This window comes from Tenrec ecaudatus, chromosome 16, assembly GCF_050624435.1.
Source record: "Tenrec ecaudatus isolate mTenEca1 chromosome 16, mTenEca1.hap1, whole genome shotgun sequence".
In the NCBI taxonomy this organism is placed as follows: Eukaryota; Metazoa; Chordata; class Mammalia; order Afrosoricida; family Tenrecidae; genus Tenrec; species Tenrec ecaudatus.
The window spans coordinates 45,667,551-45,690,108 of NC_134545.1; the positions used below are offsets into that span (position 1 = coordinate 45,667,551).

At 46.1% G+C, this 22,558-nt stretch overlaps 3 protein-coding genes across 5 annotated transcripts in view; all 3 read right to left on the bottom strand.

Annotated features, from left to right (window-relative positions):
• Window positions 1-2,357: 2,357 nt before the first annotated feature.
• Window positions 2,358-3,795, bottom strand: CHCHD1 (coiled-coil-helix-coiled-coil-helix domain containing 1). Its single transcript, XM_075533609.1, has 3 exons — window positions 3,635-3,795; window positions 3,420-3,538; window positions 2,358-2,673 (listed from the first exon to the last, which is right to left on the bottom strand). The coding sequence occupies exons 1-3, from the start codon at window positions 3,756-3,758 to the stop codon at window positions 2,560-2,562; spliced, it is 357 nt and encodes a 118-aa protein (XP_075389724.1). The 5' UTR covers window positions 3,759-3,795; the 3' UTR covers window positions 2,358-2,559.
• A 5,100-nt stretch (window positions 3,796-8,895) lies between these two features.
• On the bottom strand, window positions 8,896-15,699 carry POFUT4 (protein O-fucosyltransferase 4). Its single transcript, XM_075533608.1, has 3 exons — window positions 14,947-15,699; window positions 14,221-14,846; window positions 8,896-11,917 (listed from the first exon to the last, which is right to left on the bottom strand). The coding sequence occupies exons 1-3, from the start codon at window positions 15,649-15,651 to the stop codon at window positions 11,770-11,772; spliced, it is 1,479 nt and encodes a 492-aa protein (XP_075389723.1). The 5' UTR covers window positions 15,652-15,699; the 3' UTR covers window positions 8,896-11,769.
• Window positions 15,700-15,824: 125 nt separating this feature from the next.
• The window catches only part of SEC24C (SEC24 homolog C, COPII component), a 29,058-nt gene continuing 22,324 nt past the window's right edge, over window positions 15,825-22,558 (bottom strand). For all 3 annotated transcript variants that reach the window (XM_075533605.1, XM_075533607.1, XM_075533606.1), the window contains exons 9-23: window positions 22,174-22,312; window positions 21,832-21,947; window positions 21,543-21,667; window positions 21,213-21,404; window positions 20,907-21,000; window positions 20,416-20,532; window positions 19,651-19,821; window positions 19,088-19,184; window positions 18,826-18,971; window positions 18,492-18,630; window positions 18,257-18,375; window positions 17,983-18,162; window positions 17,531-17,722; window positions 17,210-17,299; window positions 15,825-17,069 (exon numbers count right to left, since the gene is read on the bottom strand). In XM_075533605.1, the coding sequence (XP_075389720.1) occupies window positions 16,929-17,069; window positions 17,210-17,299; window positions 17,531-17,722; window positions 17,983-18,162; window positions 18,257-18,375; window positions 18,492-18,630; window positions 18,826-18,971; window positions 19,088-19,184; window positions 19,651-19,821; window positions 20,416-20,532; window positions 20,907-21,000; window positions 21,213-21,404; window positions 21,543-21,667; window positions 21,832-21,947; window positions 22,174-22,312 (2,058 nt within the window). In that variant the 3' untranslated portion in view covers window positions 15,825-16,928. The remainder of the gene's footprint in view (window positions 17,070-17,209; window positions 17,300-17,530; window positions 17,723-17,982; window positions 18,163-18,256; window positions 18,376-18,491; window positions 18,631-18,825; window positions 18,972-19,087; window positions 19,185-19,650; window positions 19,822-20,415; window positions 20,533-20,906; window positions 21,001-21,212; window positions 21,405-21,542; window positions 21,668-21,831; window positions 21,948-22,173; window positions 22,313-22,558) is intronic.

The window sequence follows — 22,558 nt, forward strand, 5'->3', positions numbered from 1 at the left end:
GCAAGCTACTGCTTCTTTATTTACACATCAAATAACAAAATCGAGCAGCAATGAATAAAAGCCCTGGTGGCATAGTGGTTATGCTTCGGGCTGCTCACCCCAAGACAAGCAGTTTGAAACCACCAGCCACTGTGCAGGCAAAAGACCGTGCGTTCTACTCCTATAGTCTTGAGGTAATGCTTCTATGTACAGCATCATCTCCAAAACTCACCAGGGCAGTTCCATCTGCCCTATAGGTTTGCTAGGACTTGGGATCGACTTGATGGCACTGACTTTTATTTTAGTTTGAGTAGCCACAAATAAGGAATCCCAAAGAAGAATTTGATTTGTTGTGTTTGCAAAAAATATTGCCAAAAAAATTAATGAACGGTGGACTGCCAGAAGGAAAAATCAAAGGTGGCTTGGAAGTACAGCCCGAATCCTCCTTAGAAACAGGAGGGTAAGACTTCATCTCACACACTTTGAATATGTTGCCAGGAGGGACCAGTCCCTAGTAGAAAGTTAGCTTAAAAGAGACAATTAGATGGATTGACCATGGTTGTCACAATAAGAACTGGAGCATAACAGCTCTTGTGAGGACTGCAGCACTGGGTCAGAACCAACCGATCTACCAACAGTCTTAATAACTGTCATTAATTTTGAAATGGATAAAACTTTGAGATACAACCAATGAAATATATGGAAATACTGTGATTTCATGTAGGTATTGCTAATATGACTGTGGTGAGTTTCCCACAATCTATTTGCAATGGTTTACGAGTTCTGGTGGCATAATGGTTACTCATTTGGTTTGCTAACAAGGTCCACAGTTCAAAACCACCGGCCTCTCCTCCGAAGATGAGGCTTTCTACTCCCATAAAGAGTTCCAGTGTCAGAAACCCACAGGGGCAGTTCTGCCCTGTTCTATCGGGTTGCTATGAGTTAGTATCGACTGGATAGTAGTGAGTTTGGTTTTGGCTATTTGCAATGCTAAATTTCAGTTGAGGCTAGATTCAATTTTCTTCTTATCTAAGGTCCCAGGCCCTGATACTGTTGAATCTATTGACAATTCAGAAAGGAAAGTAAGAGTGATTGCACAAATATAATCATGTCCCTGAACTGTACATGTAGAAACTTGAATTGCTGTTTTGCTGTGTATATTTTCAGCAACCAAAATATAATGAAAAATAAAAATAATTTCCTTAATCTAAAATGCCTGAGTACCAATCATCTCATAGCTAAAATGTTCACATTACAGAACTAGGTACTTGCCCACTACTCTACTGTGCTATGAAGACTGGAGGAAGAGATAGCTGTGGGACTGGGACATTACCTTTGCCCTGCCTTTTATGTTGTACATAGAAGCATTACCACAACTACATCTTCAATGCTATGTAAGTTCCCAATGTGGGAAAGAGGGGCCCTGGTGAACCAGTGGTTAAAGTATTCAGCTGCTAACCAAAAGGTTGGCAGTTTGAATCCACCAACCACTCCATGGGGAAAGATGTGGCAGTCTGCTTCTGTCAAGATTTATAGCCTGGCAACTCTATAGGAGGCAGTTCTATCCTTTAGTAAAGGAAGTGGGAATCAACTCGATGGCAGTGGGTTTGGTTTGGGGGGGGTGGGAATATGGAGAGAGAGAAAAACATTGCTGTGAAATCAATTCAGACTCCTGACAACCTTGTCTGTTGGTAATCACAAAGTAAATGTCTTCAGACACCAACATAACAAATGACAGAGTGGACTAGGTTATACTCATGGTGGAGAATCACCAGCCAAGTTGCAGTTGTATCATTTGGAGGAGTCCAAGAAATGGCAAGGTGGCGGTGAAAGGGAATAAATGAGCAATCAATGCCTGATTGTTGCCATATGGCAATAAGAAACAAGGTTTCGTTTTTTTGTTTTGAGAAAACCTAATTTTTTTTATTAAACATTTTTTCTCGGGGTGGGGAGAAAAAAAAACATTTTTTCTCTTCCTGAATGTGATCAAATGATTTTAAAATGCCCTATTTTAACTGTGTGGATTACATAAAACACACGTAAAGTACCTTCAGGTAAGAAGTATGTGAATTTCTCATTATGCAGGGAGCTTCTTGCAGGAGTATTACACAAAATTAGGCCACTAATAAGTTAATACTGACAGATGATAGCAAAAAGCTCTGAGAAAGACCACGTTCAACATCCCTAATGAATCCAAAGGTAATGGCACTAGAAGGTGTAAGGACTTCAAATGCAGGGGGGAATAAAAACAATTTTTTAAAAGCTTTTCTTCTGCTCCTGCAACAAAACAAGGAGAAAAGAGCTTACAGGGGCAAGGTTTGAGGAAGCAAGTGTAGAGAGGGCAGGTCAAGTTCTGAGGGGCACGCAAACCATCACAAAAGGCCAAGTTATCTTCAAAGGTATTTATTTCAAGATAAAGTGTAACCACCATTAGACTATGATCTAAAAGTGGGAGGGGAAAACATGTTTTGCTTAATTCTAACCCTTCACAGAGGGCATGCAGTGTACACATTTCTAAAATGTCTGCACATAGTCAAAGTTCTCAGAAGCTATATAGTCACTGAAAAGACGCTCCTATTTTTAGCTGACATGAGGTTTGTTAGGAAACATCTGTAACAATTTATTCAGTTTCTTGGGAGATAAATTCCCAGACTCTCCCAGAGTGTCCTGGATAGATTTCATCTTGCGGGCTGCCTGAAAACACAGGGGGGGAAAACATGAATGAAAATTGGCTGTCATAGGTCCATGGTTCCCAACATGCTCCAAAGCGCACAAAGATACTAACAAATCTAAAGATACCGGTGTCAACTTCGCAGTTCCCTTTCATCAAAAGTGACTTGGGAACTACAAAAGACTGCACATTCTGAAACTACTAAACCAGGTAGCAATTCCGTTTAAGCTGGAAATCAATCAGACTGCCTGTCACATAGCTTCACTATCCTTAGTTCTACTTTAGACAATAATGCCTATTTGAGCAATTTAAATTTTACACGGTGTTCTCCCATTCATCACCTATCTGACACAAAATGCTGTCTTATTATCCTCGTTTCGCAAATGGTATAATTAAAGCTCACAGCAGTGAAATTGGCTCTAGACCACAACGCCTTCAAAACGGTGGAAGAAGTAGCTCCCCAAAGTTGCCCCACCTTTTACGATGAAAGGGCCTTTCCTATACCTAACGAGGCAAACCCACTGCCAGTGAGTCCGTTCCGATTCAAGATGACCTTACAGGACAGAACAGAGGCCCCACCCCCACCTCCTCCCCCTTCAGATTTCGGGGACTACAAATACTGACGGAAGTAGGCAGCCTCATCTTTTCCCCGCGGAGCAGCTGGTAGGCTTGAGCCACTGACTTTGGAGTTAACTGTTCAATGTGAAACCCACTACACTAGGATCTCCCCACTCTCCTGCCACGGGCAACCCCAGCAGGCTTCTGTCACCTCCGCCCGGGAAGCACAGTCAAAGAAGTCCTGGATCTCTTTTCGGCATGGTTGGTCGTGGAATTCATTCAGCTTCCAGCACGCCATCATCATGGACATCTCTGTGATACAGGTCGCCTCTGGAGGGGCGGTCGGGGGGTCAGGCAACCCTTACCTTCTCGCCCTCCCATGGCCCCGCCCCTGCCCCCTCCGGCCTCCGCTCCGGGGCTGCTCACCGCCCTTCTCCCGACGCCGCTCCCCGATGACGTTAGCGAGGACCAGGGGCTTGTTGGGCTTCAGGACGGGCTTCCGCGGGTTCCCCAGCCGCGCCAGGCGGCCCCTCAGGCTGGGCGTCGCCATCGCGCACCGAGCTCCCGGCAGCCTCTGCGGCGCCGTGCGTGACGCAGCGTAAGCCCCGCGGGTGGGCGGGCGGTGGGCGCGGCGGCTCCGGCCGCGAAGCCGCTACCTTGGAGGCGCGGGGTCCTAAAGCCCGCGGGCAGCGTGGGGTCCGGGACCCCCAGAAAGAAGGCGTGTGAAGAAATAGGTCGTCGTTTCTGGCGGCGGGAGCCTCGGTGGCGCCGGTGCTAACGGAAAGGTGTGCGGCCCGGGGAGAGAGCTGGGGTGGCGGTCTGTTTGCATCCAGACTAACCGCCGTGGAACCCTCCGGGCAAGGCTGGGTTCTGTAGGGCCCCTACGAAGTGAGGGCTTTAGATTTGTGGGGAAATTCCATTCTCTCTTAACAGGATGTTTCCACGAACTTTTCCAAACCTCCGCCGACGAGTTGGCACGGACTCTTTGGCCATTCGTTTAGTGTTTCGGTTTTGGGTAGTAGCTGGTTGGACTGCCAGCTCGTAGCTGATGTTGGCAAGGAGAGTTCAAATAGGACTTTAAGCTATTCCATTAGAGATTTAGGTTTTGTTTAATACGCCTACAAGATCTCGGGAATTTGTTGTTTTGTTTTATTTTGACTACCTTTAGAGCCACTTGGAAGCCACAAAGAAAAATTGCTGTAGGTGCCTTTTGATGCTTAGCAACCCAGTGTACAACGGAACAAAACACTGCTCCATCCTGACCTCCTTCAGTTTGAGTCCATGGTTGCAGTCTATCGCTTTGCAGCGTTCCCTGTTTTTGCTGGTGCTCTACTTCAGACAAGCAGGTTGTCCTTCTAGAGACTGGTCTCCCCAGCTACCATGCCCAAAGTAGTCTCGCCAGCCTTGCTTCTAAAGAACATTGTGGCTGTACTCCCAAGACAGATGTTTGTGGTTCTGGCAGCCCATGGTATATTCAATAGTCTTTGCCAACACCATAATTCAAATCCATCAGTTCTCCAGTCTTTGGTATTCACCGTCCACCTTTCCAAGAAACCCTAGGCTCGTGTATTTCATAACTACTACTACTAAGCAACCCTGGGGACAACTGGTTCATACAGGACTGCTAACCCAAAAGTTGGTAGCTGAAATCTACCAGCCACTGTGGGAGAAAGATGCAGCAGTCAACTTCTGTCAAAGTTTACAGTCTTGAAAGCCCTGTGGAATCATTTTACTCTGCCTTCTAGGCTTGCTATGAGCTGCAGTTGACTGGTCCGCACTGTGTTTGGGTTGCTACTCTACTACTTAGGTACAATTTGTTCATTTCAGGGGTCTCTTTGAGTAAGATGAGGTTTAAGCGTTTAGGCATTATCTTATTTAATCTGACTCCTGATAGTATCATTCCGTTTAGAGACTTAGACCTTCTGTTGTGATGCCTGTCTTCATCAAACTTGGCTCGTATTATTTGTGGCAGCTTACAAAATTCAGTCCATAACTTGATGACTACTTCCGAGGAGCAGTGTTTATTTAGATGTATAAATTTAGTGTGTTAAAATCAATTACCACACACACAAATATCAGTTGTCCCAGGGGGTTGCTCTTTCTTGCATGGCTGGGCCCTTTTCTTCCCATACAATTTTGTTTACATCAGAAAGGCTACCCTGACTTGGCTGGTGGATCCCACCACCATCAGTCGTACCACAAACCCTGTTTTCTTCACCACACCTATCACAGTCTTACCCTACCCCTAGGTTTAAAAAGTAATTATTTTTTCTCAATAGTTTTACTGAGATATATGTCACATATCATGTACTTTCATAGTTCTGTCAAATTGTTTTAAAAGTTGTATAATCATCACCACAATTAGTTCTAGAACATTCTCCCCCTCCTTGATTATTTGCTCATTTCTCTCCAACCTCCTCACGCCCCACCCCATCCTCCACCCGTGTCCTCGATAAGTCATTTCACAGCCCTAATTTTCTTGTTCATTGTTTATGGCCTTACTTACCACATCACTCATTTTAAATATATGCACCATGAGAGAAGGGACCGTGTGTATTTTTTGTTCATTGATGAATTTCCTTTGCCTAGATAGTACCAATAAATACAACCCCAACCCTCATTGTTTGCACATTCCATATTTCCGGACTTCTCACTAAAATGTATTTGTAAGTCCCAAAATCAAATAGCACTTTCATGGTCATCCACAGGCAAGTGCAGTGTTGAAATTTGAGTTGCCCAACTCTGCCTGTTTGATTAAGCTCTCGTGCTATAAATATCTTTATTGTGGTCTATCTAGTGCTTTTTGGGTTTTTTTTGCACTTTTGTGTTTTGTTGGTGGTTTTGTGTTTAAGATGACCCCTATTCATGGTGCTTAAGAGCTGTCTAGTGTTCTAAGCACAAGCAAGCTGTGATGTGCCTAGAGATGTTGGATAAGCTTTGTTGGAACATGAGTTATAATACTGTTGGGTGTGAGCTTAGTGTTAATCAATCAGCAAACTAGTCTATCAAAAAGGAAAAGGAATTTTGCCGATCTGTGAGGCTGCTCCAGAAAGTACTAAAGTAACATCTATAGTGTATGATGAAGCTATGGAAAAGCAGCTAAATTTGTTTGTGAATTGAGATGACAGCTGATTTAAAAAAGAAAAAAAGCATAATAGACAGCATTGTTGCGAGGCTAACAGCCAAAAAAAAATTACAGTCAGAGTTGGATGAGTCCCAATAAAAGGATATTTTTTTAAATTTACAGTCACATGACTCATGGTCAGGAAAATATTAAACCTTTCTCAGCTAGTGCTGGCTGGCTGATATTTCAAAAGGCAATACACCTTTACCTAATTCACAAAGTTGTTGCTGTTTTAAGAAAGAAAGGCGGGGGGGAAGACTCTTTAAAGTGTTGAAAAGCAAGGATGTAACTTTGAGGACAAGGGGAATAAAAGGCAACACTGTTGAACTTGTAGGCAAGGCAGGTTTCACATATCAGGAGGCTGCAGATTTCAGGGTAAAGGATGAGGAAATGTGGCTGAGAAAGCAGAACCACTCATGATCTTGCTGAGATGGAAGGCATCAGAGGCAACGTGATGAGGATGGCGATGAAAGGCATCCTAAGACCCCAAGAATAGTCCCTCTCACAGCTGCCAAAACATTGGAATGGAGTTCAGACCAGAAAAAAAAGTTCCTGCTTTATGGCAGAATGTCGCCTTGTGCTTGAACACAGCCTCAAATTAAATCACCTAACCTCCATTGCATTCGCTCCGGAAGCAGCGATGCCTAGAGACTTGAAGGAAAAAGTCAAGTGGACAAGACTGATTCAGTTGTGCAAGTCAGCTCAGGAGTGAAAATCTCCAGTGCAAGAGCCCAACTCCTGAGGCAGAGCTGCCAGATGTTAACATGCCCTCCTTGCCAATGTCTGCCACTTCTACAGAATTACGTTCTACCGCCCTCCACCTTGATTTTTGTGGGGGCAAGAGGTATAGCCACACATCCTGCAACTCCATCAAAAGTAAGATTTTAATATCTTAACATTTTTTTAGGACTTTATTTGCATTCCTGTACTATATATATTGTCCCGTCCAGGGGGACATCAACAACGTGGATACCTGAAAGAGGGACTGGGAATGAAGATGGCCAAGGGGGCGGAGAGATGGAGGCAAGACAGGAATCTGATCAAGCCTCATATTGAGTTGAGAGCAGAGGTTTAAATAGCCAGCGAAGGGCTGGCACCATTACATCACATGTAAAATAAGGTACAGCTGAGGGTAGCCAATAGTCGTGCATCTCTAAATAAGGAAGAAATGGCAGGCAACTGATCAAACAGGTAAGTATGCTAATGAAGCATTCCTGGTGAGCCTGGGGGGAGATGCCGTCAGTCATGTATTGACCAATGAGCATAGCAGCTGCTAGTGAAAGAGCACCAATCCTAGCAAGGGTCAAGGCAGCCACCCTCTGGCGGGAATTGAGACAAAGGGCAGTAAAATCTCAGGGCAGTTTGTATGGCAGGAAACTGAGAGTAAATTCATAAAGGTCGTACATGGCTTAAATCCACGGTGGGGACACACACAGTTCCCTACACTATATGGTGTGTTAATAGCATGGAACGTGTTTACTGAGTACTGTGTATGTGTATTATGTGTATAACTGAATAAAAGATTGAAAGTATAAACTCAATACAGCACTGTTTTTAACATAGATGATGTAATAATTAGTGAAATATATATTAAACAAAGTATTATAGTGTGGAAGTTACATAATCTGTGAATTTGAGGAAGGGGTTGAGTCTAGCCTGTCAATAAGCTCCCAGGTTGTTAACCTCATGTGCAGGTATGACAGAGATAAATAGCTCACTGGAGGCCAGACACACACTCCCTTCTGCTTCATATTCCTGATGACAAGCCACACGGAGCTATACTGTTGGAGCCAGAGTCCTGGAGCTGGAGGAGCCACATGGAGACTCATGCCAATGCTGAGATGCTTCCACCACCATTGGATCCACAAGACTTTCCATCCACTGGCCTGTGATCTTCCTTCATTCAGCATCATTGCATGGCTGTGTGGGTCTAAAGAGGAATTTATGGACTAGTATCAAGATATGGGGTAATATCGGAGTTATGGACTTGATCTGGACTGGGCTGGGATGTTTTCTTAATGTACAACTGCTCTTTGATATAAAGTTCTCTTACATATATATGAATGTTTCTCTAGTCAACCCAGACTAACACAAATAGAAACACACATGATCTTTTGAAGAAAATGTTGTGACCAGTGGCTTGCAGAAACTTGGTATTTCCCATTGGAGCAATGGTTGATTGCTTGCTAATTCCGTGTTTTGGACAACTTCATTTAGCATAACTGTGGTGAATAAGGGAACCCTGGTAGAGTAGTGGGTTATGCATGCATTGGGCTGCTAATCACAAGGTCAGCAGTTCCAAACTACCAGCCATTCAGCAGGAGGAATGTGAGGTGTCCTAATCTTGTGAAGATTTAGGCTTGGAAACCCACAGGGGCAGTCCTACTCTGCCCTATAGAGCCAGTATGAGTCAAGGTTGACTTTGTGGCAGTGAATTTGGTTTGGTTATCATGAATAATGAGAATCAGCTATACTTGTGAAATGAACAAATATTTGAAATATTTCTGCAGATCTTCAACCCTTTTCATGCCACCCCAGAAAAATAACCAAACAACAGACACTGTTGAATAGGTAAACAGTTTACTAAAGAAGATAAAACCTGAGATAATATAATAGAAAAGAGTAACATATGTACTGGTAGTATAAATAAAACTAATTCCAATCAGACATTTCTAACACCAGTAACTCCAACCTTGTAGTAAGCCTGATGCTGTATACATTGTAGGCTGGGGCCCAAAGAAAATGGACAATATTTACTTTCTCCATAAGGAAAGCGCAGCCTTTAGTTGAGAGTGAAGTACCTGTGGGAAGTGTAGCACCTGATTTATTCTGTTCTTTTGTGAATACTTATATGGTAACAGGAATAAAAGAGAATCTGTGTTGCTCAGGGGGCACTGAGTATGTCATTGGTGATGGAATAATTTGGAAAAGGACATGAGTGGTTGTATAACATGGAGAGTATCATCAATGGCACTGAATTATACAAATAGAAGTTGTCGAATTGGAGAATGTTTTGTTGTGTATATTTCTGCCACAATTAGAAAAAAACAGAATTACATAAATAACAATGAGTACAAGGAAGGAGATAATTTTCTAGAATTGAATATGGTGACAACTGTACAACTCTTCTTGATACGATTGAATTATTGAATTGTATGACATGTGGAAGAAGCGCTATTAAAACTGTTAAAAAATGTTTTCAAGAAGAGAGTGTGGGAAGCAGCTGACCACAGAGCAGACCCGAGTCTCTGCCAACATCCTGCACATACAGCAGCCCGCCGGGCACTGTTAAAGTGCGAGACAAATGCCCAGGAGAGTTAGTGAGCTCAGAATGACGCTACCTTGCATGCTACCCCTTACCTTTTTTAAAAAAAATCATTTTATTAGGGGCTCATACTACCCCTTACCTCTTTACTGCAAATCATGAACTCTGAGTCCTAACTGAGGTTTGCACTTGTGTAGTATGGACTTCACACTCTAAGTCAATTAGAAATCAGAGTCCTGTTTCTGTGCTGTTACAGGGCATTTTATATTGGATAAACTGAAAAAGAACCAAAGTGGCAGCGAAAGCAAGCCTAAATGACAGCTTTGCTTGGTGCGCAAGTCCTTAGACATCACAATATTAAATGTAGATCCAAATTGTTAAAGCAACTAATGCCACATGCAACCTCTTTACTATCAGAGTAGCTCTAAGGCCCAAGGTATTTCTAGTTCCAGTGCCCCAGAAAAAACACTATTGGTCTCCTGACCCAGAAGTTAGGCTGATGTTCAAACCACAGTTTAAAAGAGTTTGCCACCATTACCAAATGTAACTAGATGTTTATGTAGCCAGCCACTTGTTAGCCTCTTTACTACCTGGAGCCCTTGGGAGGGCTCCAACCCAGATGCACGTACTATCTGTGAGCACTGTAAAGTTGTGTAAAGGGACATCAATTACAGAGTGAACATGCTGAGATATTCGCTTCAAATAGAAAAATGCTGTATAAAATATGACATGATTAAACAAAAAAAAAAACTCAAAGCACTGATATCCAGTCAATTCCAACTACTGCCCTATAGGACAAAGCAGAATGGTCCCAACAGGGTTTCCAAGGGTGTAATCTCAACAGAGGCAGACTGCCACATCTTTTCTCCATGGACTCACCCACCTTCCAGTCAGCAGCTAACTACTTCACCACTGTATCACCAGGGCTCCTATATGAGCTTAAACCAGAAAACCACACCTAACCCTCTGCTATTGAGCCGATTACCACTCAGAGTAGCCCTAAACATTTCCTTCTATCATACTTTCCATGATTCCATGGTGGGGAAATGGGCTTTTGTGGCAAATAAAAATGATAAAATAGAGGAACGAGTTCATTGGGTCAACAGAAAAATACATACACAAACACACACCAAAAACCCACCATCATAGTTGATACAAACTCAGAATGACCCTATAAGACAGCACAACTGCTTCTTGGAGTTTTGGAATTATAAGTCTTTATGAAAGCAGACCGCTTCATCTTTCTTCAGAATGGCTAGTGAGACTGAACGACTGACTTGTAGTTAGCAGCCTTACTTAACCCACTTTGCCAAATAAAAACTGGATCTTTGATTCCTACAGACTATTCCCCACCTTATTCCCCATCTCTGACCGAAAATAGAACATGATGAGCTATTAAATTGACGTGGCACTGAATTAGCCACTGAATCTTTGTTTCAGGAGGTAAGAAAGAATTCCAATATGTCCTAGAGAAGAAACCAGGAGTTAAGAAAAGCTGCCAAACCTAGAGGCGACTTAGACGAAAGAATGAATGTGGCATTGGCGGCAAGGTGGCGGCAGCTCCAGAGAAGGAAGAACTTAAAACCAGGAAGGGCAAAGTCCTCTACAATTAAAAAGCTGATGTGAAAGGCGAAGTAAATGATACAAAAATACTACCTCTGAGGACCAGAATACAACCCACCAGAAGTTCTGTTTGCCCACCAACATAACAGTTTATAAAGCAAGAGATGAGAGGAAAAGATTATTAGGAGATGTATTGAATATGAGAGGTTTGGAGACTGGACTAGAAGTGGTAAGATCCTACTCTGGCTCATCTTACCTCACGGGTAGTCTAGCAGTAGGGTGGTGTTGTGATCACAACTGAGGATAAAATGGCTACAGAATGAACAGTTTTTAAAATTGTTGGAGCAGCACGATGCATCAAATAAGTGCTTCAGACCTCTGTTTCCCATTGAACCACGATCGAATGCTTCGACCTTCCCTTGAGAAAAAGCCCGAGACACTGACGACACCTCTTAGAATAAAATATCAGTGAATCGAACTGGAGCATCGTCAGTCCACGATAAGACAGTGTTCTTAAGGATTTGTCCAGTAGATGTCCTTTAAGTCTCATGGTAGAAAGGACTTCTCATTTCCTTAACTTTACCAAGTTAAAAGCTATTGCAAGGGAAATTAGAGATTCCGGTTCCTTTTCATGAAGATTTCATGCAGGTAATCCCAAAATTTCCTCTGCTGTGTTTCATTGTTGTAGATCATGGCAGTGAGAGCTTCCCCCTGGTCCAGACCTTGCCAGTAATCTTGTAGCCACATCTCTTTCCAGCTGAAACAGCAAAATGGGAGTTGAATTATGAAGCCTTGGTATATCTATATATCCTACTTTTCTCCAAGTTGGGCCAGAGAATCTTAAGTAGATCTTGTGGTCTCTAACTAGGAAAAGGTTCTGCTGAGAAAGGAAGGAAATGTGAAGTAAACCTAGTACTAGTACCATGGCAGGCACCAGCCCAAAAACACAAATACATCACACAGCCTGAGTGTCATATTCCTAACTTGTCTGCTACTGGTTTTCAAATGTAGAGAGACTTGGTTTCAACCTTTTCCTCTATTTAATCATATCATATTGGCATAAATTAAATAGAAAAAACTTGATGGAAGATTTCACCACCAGGACCAAACTATGCCAACAGAGCTTGTACTAGGGTAAATCAAAAACATTGCTACAAAGTAGCAATCCTTTATTGAAAATGTGACAAATTATTACTTGACATAAGTCTATACCCTTCTGAAGACAGTGTTTCCATCTATCTAACCCTTACTCAAGGAATGCTGAGCTCTATTCACATCATGTCAAAATGGCAGCTTTAGCAACCTCAAGAGATTCCAATTGTGTTCCTTTTAAATGTTCAGGAACAAAAAAGTTTGAAGGGACAAAGAGCAGGGCTACAGGGTGTTTAGGGGACACAGTTCTCATAGGATACCATTGCTACCCTGGAAGAATAAATGAGCAAGCACATTGTCATGATGGGGGTAAAAAAAATCCTCAGTACTTATAAAGCCTTTTTCTCACCAATGGCCATTTTCAATTTTAAAACTAATAAGGTCCCATGATCCTTTGAGAAAAATCTATAAAGATGACCTTATTTGGATCCAAAAAATAGTCACCTAACCTAAGTTCACTTCTCTGAATGAGTTTAAGTAGCCCAACAACTTTGCTCTCTGGATTTTACTGGTAAATCTAATTGGCAAATTGGTAAATCTAAGATTGGTTATTATTCATTCCATAAAATTATTTTCATTAACTATGATCTTGCTGAAAGGACTGATAGACATATAAGCTCTTGGAGCTACCTGATCTTCATGTAGATGCTTTTTGTTGTTGTTTTTGGTCACCTATCAAGCTGATAGCTTGCTGAGCTTAAGATATTTGCTTTAAATGGAAAAATGTTAAAGTATGTGACATCCCATCTTATGCAGGTATCACATCAATGGTAATGCTATAGTCCCCTCTTCCACCAGTTTCTGGCTTCAGCCAGTCTCTTCATCGTTGAGATTGATAGTCTTCCAACTCTTGGATCCATTGAGAAGCTGTTGTTTGATGCAGGGCAGCATCCCTATAAACTTGCTGCAAAGCTTCAGTAATGTGGGGAGATGCCCACTTGAATTTCATTTTTTAAAAACCTGGTATTAGCCCTGACCTCAAAATAGTGTTTTTCCCCTCTCCATAGCACAAAAGTATACCTTTTTTAAAGGTACCCTAGCAACACTTAGACAAAAGTATTATTGAGAGAATTTGCAGCCATCCACTGATCACAGACATGTTTAAACAGGTTTTACTTGGAATGATCCCATGTATGTAGGAACTGGTACCCTAACAGCAAAACTTTTTGACTTACCCTCTTCTCAGCAACTCTCTGATGTTATTGGCCACCCAAGTCAATCTCCAAAGGTATTCTAGCAGCCTGTTTGTGAAGCTTAATAATCTCTAGTCTGTTGGTCTCTTTAACATGCCCCGCCCCCATTTCTAAGGCTGACTTTGTTTCCCAAAGCCACCACCTTCTAGACTCTCACTTCTTTTCCAATCCATACTGACCCCCATTGTCGAATTAATCTTCTGCCAGCGCTCCTTCGAATTGTGTCTAGTGAACATTGTAAATTATGATTGAAACCAGACACTTTTCTGAGTGAAAGGAAATGCTACTGGTAATTATGCCTGGTTAACAGGTGCACACTGTGCCTATGCCAGGTAAATCTCACGCAAAACACTCAGCTCTGTTTGTCCCTATCCTCACCCCCACTATACACAAGATGCTCCATAAATAGAGATGACTTTCAGGGCAGTCTAAATTCCTGAGCTATCTTCAATCCAGCCCTAGTTATCTGCTCAACTGTGTCTTTCCCACATCACTTCCCTGCACAAGCCCTCTGCTCTGGTTAAAGACTTGTTAATCCACTATGGCATACACGGATTTTCACATGTATTTACCAACTTCGTAGGCTCTTAACCCCTTAAAGGCAGAGTCCATGTCTAAAATTCCTTCTACATCATCGCCCTCAGTGCCTGTGCAAGTTCCCAGTATGTGCTCCAATGAGCAATTTAATCTGCAGGGGCCAACCAACTGCCCTTACCTGTCATTCTCAGGAATCTCTTCCACACTGCCAAAGCCAGGGGTGGGCATTGGGCAGTTCATGTGTGATGGCTGGGCAATGTGAGGCTCGGGTGCCGGGGTGTCCCCTGGAGAGGCTGCATGTGCTTTCTCCGCCTCCAACCGTGCCAGCTCATGGTCACAGACGAAGCACTCAAATCCATTAAGGTAGTTGGGCAGTAAAGGATCATTCACTCCCCACTCTCGATGCCTCAGGCTAGCCAGAAGGAACTGGTTGGTTATTCCCCCAGGTTGCTTATATGCCAGGTATTTCATATATTCCTCATCATTCTTGTCCAAAAAGTCAATGAACTCTGCCAGCTTCTGAGGGGACTGGAAGTCACTAATGAGGATGATGGAGTGATTGTTGGGCATCCAGTCCCTCACCGAGGGAGAGCCGCGGTACACAGGCACAGCACCCAGGTGCATGGGGCGCCAGAGTTTTTCCGTCATGTAGTCATCACAGATGGCATTTTCGAAGGCCAAGTGAAACTTATAACGGGACAGGAAGGTCAAGAGTTCTAGATCCTCGGTGGTGGCTGTGGTTGTGTCCTGCAGCCGTGGGCTGGGCAGCTTCCGGTTTTGCAGGCATTTCCCGTAGGAGTCCACCTGGGTGGGGCAGAGGACACGTACGGCTGGTCAGCTTGGACACCAGGGAGCCTGACCTCAGCCCTGCCCGCCCAGCCCCCGGGCGCTCGGGCTCACCCACCGGGATGTAGCGCATGAGCTCGCGCACGTAGCGGTCCCGGTCCGAGGGCACGTCGCAGTGGGACTGCAGGTAGAGCAGCGGCGCATAGCCACGGCGGCGCCACTCGGAGCGCTCCGAGAGCGGAGTGGCCGCGCGGCGCAGATAGGCGATCCCGGGAAGCCACTGCAGGGGCAGCGGGTAGTCCGAGTGGCGGCTGAAGGTAGCGGTCAGGTTAAAGAGGCGGATGCCGGCCGCGTGGCTCAGCAAGTAATTGTTCAGTGGCGACTCCTCGTGCAGGAGCGCCCAGCTCTGGTGTGCCAAACGCGGCAGCGGCGCCTCCGACGCGCGGAAGTCGGTGCCGTAGAAAAGCAACGCGCGCGTCCGCGGGTTCCCTCGGACCCGTCGGTCCCGGGATGCCACGCAGGCACCGCGCGGGCACTCGATGAGCTCCGAGTCTCCCGGGAAGTGAGGAAACAGCCCAGGACTCCACCACAACAGCACCGGCAAGTCCAGCCCTTCCTCCCACCCTGGCCCTGCGCTCCCCGAACTGCGCGCCACCCCAACGGCGCCCAGCGGGGACAGTGGGCGGAAGACCGCGCCATCCCACGGCTCGACCCACTCCGCTTCCCCGCCGGCCTCCAGCTCCGCCACGGGCCCAGGACCGCTAGCCAGACACACACCAAGACCCCAGAGGACAAGCACGAACCCCGCGAGACCCACAGCCATGTCCGCTCCGGCAGCCAGCGGCCCTCGGAACAAAACCCCGCCCCACTGGCTAGAGCCACACGACGACGCATGCGCACCTCTGCTCAGCAAGCCACTTCCCCAGAGCTGCAAGGACTGGCAGAGGGGATGAAAGGGAAACTGGGCAGGCGCTGGAAAAAAGATGAAGCTAATGGTTCCGTCTTAATTTATTTTATTTCTTTACAAATTAAAGATGCATTGAAAAATAAACCAATGAAGAGAAATGAGAGGTCCAGAGCAGGTACATCCCAGGCTGGGAGCTGACAGGTCTGGCCACCTCCAGCCTAGCCCTTGTCTTGTCCCAGCCAATTGGGCTTGGAAGATAATTGTCAAGCCACTCTGTCAATAACAAATCCGGGTGGTGTCCAGGCAGGATAGTGCGGCGCTCCAGAAGCTCTGCCTCTCTCCCCAAAACCCAAAGCGTCAGTTTGGAGAGGCAGTGAATGTTTCCAGTGGAGCTTAGAGGAGGATGTGGGCTGGCTCTGTGAGGTATTGCAAATTGATGACCAGGCTCTCTACAGAACCATCCAGTGTTGGGACCTCTCCACCTGAGGAGGAGGCTAGTACCTCTTCCAGGTCTTATGTACTTTCCAGATGAGTTCGCAGGCTCATTCATCTCTGACAAGACCACGGAGTGATTACCAATCATTGCAGAAGAGAGAAAGGGCAGCGGAAGCACAGAGAAAGAGCCCACCAACTACCCTCAGGAACTCGGACGTGGCGGCTGATCTCCAGGCCCAGGAAGGACCGACATCTTCTCTCTACCACATATGGTCTCTATCCCAGCTCTTGTGCACCTGTATATTTATTTCATCCCTAATATAGGAAGTTGCTGATGGCACATAGCTGAATTCACCCCGACCTGCAGTAACCCTGGGTCTCTACCTCCCACCTGCCCCTTTCCTCTTGGAGGCTGGGCCAAAGGGACACATAATATTGCCAAGGTCTGGGCACTCCCAAACACCCAACACCAAATCATATACAGTTAACTGAGAAACTACATTCATTACGACAGTATTAGCAGGGAGAAGGGGGTGAAGTGAGGGGGTAAGGACACCTTCCAGCAGCAGGACATTGACAAAGAGTGGTAGGATATTTGAGCCCAGAAAGGTGTCTCATACCTCCCTCTCCCCCCCCAAAGAGACTGAGGTGGCTTCAGCTTACATGACTTATAAGATATGGAACTGTCCCAATTTCTCTACCATCTGGGGTACTTTCTGGAAGCTGGCCTGGGACCTTATGCCATTTACCCGCTTGATCTAGCTCAGTAGTTGCCGAATCTCCTTGTGCATATGACAGAGAAAGTCCACATAGGATGCTCCCCCATTCAGGCTCTTGTCTTCCACCAGGAAGTGCTTGAACAACATCTCCAGTTTGTCCTCCTGTTTCACCACGATAAGCTATGGCCAGAATGCAGGGTCATGAGGCAGGGCCAAGGGGAAATAGCATGTCCCGAAACCCCATTACCCAGTCCCTCCCCAACCCACTTCCAGTGGAAGACCTGACAAGATTGAAATCCAGGGTTGAGGATTAGTGTTACCTTCATGTACCGCGATCGCTGCACCCGTAAGTTATCGATGAGGCCTCGCACTTTCTTAGATAGTGGATTATCCAGAACTGGCAGAACACTCTGGAACACAAAATTCATTTATCCCTGGGTAAGGTACCCTGAGTCACATAAGATGAAGCAGCACTTATTTACATAACTTGTCAGGGAATACAGCGCCCTCCTACCCTCCCAGGACCCCCACCCCAAATTATACTCCCTGCTACTTAAAGGGAGTACCACGCTGGCTTTACTGGCTCCCTCATATCACAACATGCCCTTTCAAATACAGTCTCCTTGACTCTCTGCCCTCACCAAGCCACTGGTGATATGACTGAAGGAGGATACGTTGAAGAGGTTCTGGACAACACCCTGCTGGACGCTGGCTCCCACCCAGAGGAAAAGGTTGAGGCCATTCTCCAGCAAATAAATATCTCCACTGCTTAGACGCTCTTCAGATGCACGAACTGCTGGTGGCTCTGTAGTATTCTCAATAGAAGATTTAGTCTAGACAAAAGGAAAGGACAAAGGATTACGAAAGACCCCAAGTCTGCCTCCACCAGGAGAAAATAAAAAAGCAAAAACCGAGTCTTGTTTTTTTTATTCCCAGAAAACAAAGTCCCTAGAGACCACTCTTCCCTTCTAGGGTCTTAGTAGTTGTCTCAGTATGAAACTGTATCAGATAATGCATGTCCTTCTCCTATTCCTGAACTTCTAAGGTGCCCCTTTTCTCATGCAATGTCTCACACTACAACTCTCAATCGTACCAACGGGAGGAGCCGAGGGTAGAAAAAGACATTGGTCTCAGCGACGTCCATGGAGGTAACCAGCTGTCGGACGTAGGCCCGGTCATCAGTGGTGACTTCAGCGCCAGGCTGCAGGACATCACTCTTCAACACACAGTTCAGGTAAACTGGGAGTAGCTTCATGCACTCAGGAAGGATCAACTGAGAAATTGATCAAAATAAAGTCAAGGATTGTGAGACCTCCCTCCTACATGCAAAATCTTTCCCTGCAGCCCCTCCTCCATGCTTGCCCCACCTGCCCGGCAGAGGAAGGGCTGGCACAGTTCTTTCGGTAACAGGCCAGGATTTGGGCACACTGGGTAATGAGCGTATCACGAACAGTCTTCACAGGGCTGTTCAGGACCCCCCGGTATGCTGGAGGGGAGAGATCACACAGGTCAACTTCCTGCCATCCCCCTTGTCCCGAAATGTTGATCCGTTAGTCATCCTGGACCTTTGTCCCAACCCACCCCTCTCTGCCTCTCCCTCACCAAACTTGGCCATGTAGTTGATGAGCGTGTCAGTCTCACAGTTCCGATACAGGTCAGCCAGTTGAGTACAGCAGTTCAAGGCCAGGTTGTGGATACGGAGTCGACGCTGCCCTGCACAGCTGGTGTAAAGCAGGGCACACTAGGACAAGGGAGGAAGAGGGGAGCTCTGAAAAACCGCTCCTTTGTGATACCGTTAAATTAGAGGGAGACGGGAGCCCTCTCTTCTCCAGCCCTCTCTACCCACCCCACTCCCTTTCCTGCAGTCCATTTCTAATCAGAAATAACACTTGACACCCCCCCCCCCACCTCCCTGGGCCCTGCCTCCGCTTGCCACCTGAAGGAGGGCTCCGCTCTCCTCATTAAGCCGGTCATCGTGCTTGAACTCAACAGTCACAGTCTTGTCCACATCCAGTCCAGCTAGCTCCACATCTGTTGTGTTGCTCATGTAGAAAGCCCCAAAGAAATCTACAGCACGAATACCTGAGGCCACATAGACAGGGTCAAGGCTCAAAAGTGTGGCAGGTGCCATGTGGTTCCCTCCTATATTTAAGCCCCCTCACCACCACCCCACCTGCTCTTCTCCAAACAGGACTGACCAGTGCTTGTTCGGACCCGCATCACAGCATCAAAGCCAACAACCTTCTGCACATCCCGACACAGGTCACTCAGGAACCGTTCCTGATCGTTCTCCACCTGCAGGCCCAGAGTCGCATCGCAACAGACAATCTCTCATCTCTCGGCACCCCCTCCACTCTACAAGTCTGCTTAGTAGTAGTGACAATAACAGTGAAGATGGCTAATGATGCTAATGAGGACAGCTTTTGAAGCACTGGACACGCACCAGGTGTGACACCAAGTGATTTACAAGATCTTATTTGATTCTGATCACCAATCTTAATACGAGATTATGAAAACTTTACAGATAATGAAATAGTTAATTAAATAATTTCTCCCAAGTCGTATCACTAGTAAACGATAAATATCAGTTCAGGACTGATTCTTAAGTTCCATGCTCTTAACTCCTACACTTTCGGGGCTCCCTTCTTTACACGAAGCAGTCTACCTCAGACTATTCCTACCTGACAGATACAGTCACCCCACATGGCTGCAAGCATTTCCAGCTCTGCTGCCACCTGCCACCCAAAGTCCCATGCCATACCTGAAAGCAAGCGTATTTGTAGACAGAGCCTCCAGTGAGCTGAGGTACCACAGAGAGCGTGGCCACATCCACGTACTGGTTGGGGAAGAGGAAGAGGTCTACACAGCAGCCTTGAGCCACACACTCTTTGGCCAGTGTCTGATAGGCACTTGTCTGAGGCTGGAACAGCGTCTAGGAGGAGTAAAAAGAAAAGACCCGAATAGCTCTACTCTACGTGAGAACTGTATACAGTTTTCCCTGGGTATCTGAGTGGGGGGTGTCCCGGGACCCCTCAGCAAATACCCAAATCTGCAGGCGCTCAAGTCCCTTATGTGAAACGGGGTTGTGTTTGCATGAAACCTACTCACATTCTTCTGTATACTTTAAATCACCTCTAGGTTACTTTTATTAACGAATACTGCAATGCTATATAAACAGCACTTCACACTTTCTCTTAGTTCCTTTGATTACTTACTGCTTACCACCTCCTCCCCAACTGTCTTCAATTTGCAGTCGGATGATTCCATCCATGTGAAACCCATGGATACAAGGAGAGCCAACTATAAAAACTACGTGGCATTTAGATACTTGTAGGAATTCAGCACTGCCTCCAAGGAGTTTAAATGGCTTACCAAGAGCTTTGGGAAGGACATGGGTTAAACAGGTGTGAGGTGTGAAATGGCAGGGTATCTGGACCCCATTTCCCTCAATAAAGGCAAGGGTATGACCTTGTGAAGAGTTGTCGCCTTCCTCTGTAGCGGACTTGTGCTCTTTTCAATCCCATACCTTCTCCTTGTCGGTGTTGATTAACTTCCTGTCATCCCTGTTCTTCAGTTTTCCCGGTGCCTCTGCAATGGGCAGAGATGTATGGAACAGAAAGAGCTTCCCTGCACATTCCGCAGCCTAGAAAGAAGAGTACTTGTTCATTCTTCCCTTAACTCAGCCCACCGCCATCGTGGAGAAGTGCCCCTCGGGTTTGCCGACGCCGTAATCTATGGAAGGCAACTGCCACATCCTCCTCCGACAGCTGCTGGGTGCGTTCACAGCAGCCGTCCTCCAGGTAGCGGCCGTGTGCTTAACCACGGTGACACCACGGCTCCTATGCTGTATGCATTTGCACTTCATCCATCCTTCCCTCCTCATGTATTTGGAGCCCACTCTGTCAGAAAGGCTGGTTCAATGGACAGTCAGCACTGCAGAAACTGGGACTGTACCCCAAGGGGTCACATGGTCTGAGAAAAGTGAGGCGGGGTGACTGCCGGGTACTCCAGCCTTACCTTCAGAGCCTCCATCCCAGCCTGGATCACTGGGGCAAATACTGTCTCCGTCTCCCTTGTGTCTGCAAACATTTCTGGAATCTGGTCCAATAAACTGAAGAGATAAGTGTTGAGAGGCGATCAAAATTGCTGTCTACAGTTCACATTCCTCCCATTTAAACTTTCTCAAGAGTCACTTGGCCCCCAGACTCTGCAACCCCTGAGCCTCAGTTTTTGCCCATCTGCTGGTCCTGTTCAATTCCCTAGCCTTCTAAGGTTGCACCCACTCCACCTCCTCTTTGCTAAAACTCCCAATTCATCTGTTACCTGGTAATGACTGTCCGGGATTCATTGACATTGACCAGGAAGCCATCTAGCAGTGGCACGAACATGTCAGCCACATCAGATACAACCATCATCTGTGGCTGAGCCAATGAGCTCTTCACATTGTAGAAGTGGAGCACCTTATTGTAGGTGACAAAGCCCACACGGATCGCAGACTCTTCTGCGCTGCCTTCTCTGTAAAGATGACATTGTTACCCAGCTTTGCCATCTTTCCCAGCACCCCCCAACTTCAGGACATCAGACCCCATTTTCTTGGTCAACCCAGCCAGCCCATCATTATCCAAAGGAATCACCTCAGCTCCCAAATCTCACCTAGGTAAAAAGTCTAACAGTGACTTGAGCTCCTCACAGAGGAGCCGCACAAGACCACTCCTGATGGCATTGTAGGAGACATCAATCATGAAGATGAAGGCAGGAGGGCTGGGGAATTTGTTATTCTGCAAGGAAGGAAATGTTGGAAGAAGCGGGTATTGGTAGAGCTCTCAACAAACTAGAAAGAAATCAGCCTCCAAGGGATGAAGGGAAGGAAATGAAAACAGCACGTTTCAGCTGTCTCATTGACCTCCACCCACTCCTCCTCCCCACGCTATGTCCCCCTCACCTTGCAGTAATCTACAGTGGCCAGGAATTCATATGAACCCAGAGAGAGCTCAGGACGGTCATAAGCATCCACACGTTTGCCGGTATGATCCAGATGTTGAAAATACTGGGGAGGGACTGTGGGAAGTATGGCAGTGTGTTACTCAAATGCCAATTTAGTTCAGTCAGAACTTGGCTGTGCTGACTCCATTGCCTTCACTTTCCACGTGTGCCCTACATCCCCAATTCTTGAAAAGCAAACCCTCATTTATCTAACTAAAAAGAGAACAATGAAGATCTAAACAAGCCCCCACCCCCACCCCTGCCACCCCAATCTCCCTAACCCCAGCTTCCTTGAACATACCATCATTGACACAACTGCAAAAGCAGCACTGGAAGCGCCTCCCTCCCTCAATGAACTGCATGAAGGGGCACATGTATGCTTTGCAGCGATTGCATCGCAAAGGGCCAGATTCTCCATGATCCACAACATATGGTGAAGCCTAAGAAGCAAAGGGGGAGGGGCTCAGACATGGAGGGAAAGCCACAGTGAGTGCAAGCGTGTGGCAACAGCTGGGAAGGAACGCCTGGAGGGAGAAGGGGCATGACTCAGATACTCTGCCTGGGGTAGGAAGGGGGCGGGGCGTGCAGGCTCCAGTGAGGGCAAGTAATGAGGGGACTGGTCAGGAAAGTATCCCTGAGACCAAATTCTAAAACTCCCTCTCCCTAGTCCCCATCCTCAGAATTGT

Excerpts from the sequence above, each read along its gene's own strand:
- CHCHD1 (XM_075533609.1), bottom strand. The coding sequence starts at position 3,758 with ATGGCGACGCCCAGCCTGAGGGGCCGCCTGGCGCGGCTGGGGAACCCG. Across the intron at positions 3,539-3,634 it reads GCGGCGTCGGGAGAAGGGCG|AGGCGACCTGTATCACAGAG; the intron begins GTGAGCAGCCCC and ends CCGCCCCTCCAG. Across the intron at positions 2,674-3,419 it reads ACTGTGCTTCCCGGGCGGAG|GCAGCCCGCAAGATGAAATC; the intron begins GTGACAGAAGCC and ends CTGTGTTTTCAG.
- POFUT4 (XM_075533608.1), bottom strand. The coding sequence starts at position 15,651 with ATGGCTGTGGGTCTCGCGGGGTTCGTGCTTGTCCTCTGGGGTCTTGGT. Across the intron at positions 14,847-14,946 it reads AGCTCATGCGCTACATCCCG|GTGGACTCCTACGGGAAATG; the intron begins GTGGGTGAGCCC and ends TGCCCCACCCAG. Across the intron at positions 11,918-14,220 it reads GAGATTCCTGAGAATGACAG|CTGGAAAGAGATGTGGCTAC; the intron begins GTAAGGGCAGTT and ends TTGCTGTTTCAG.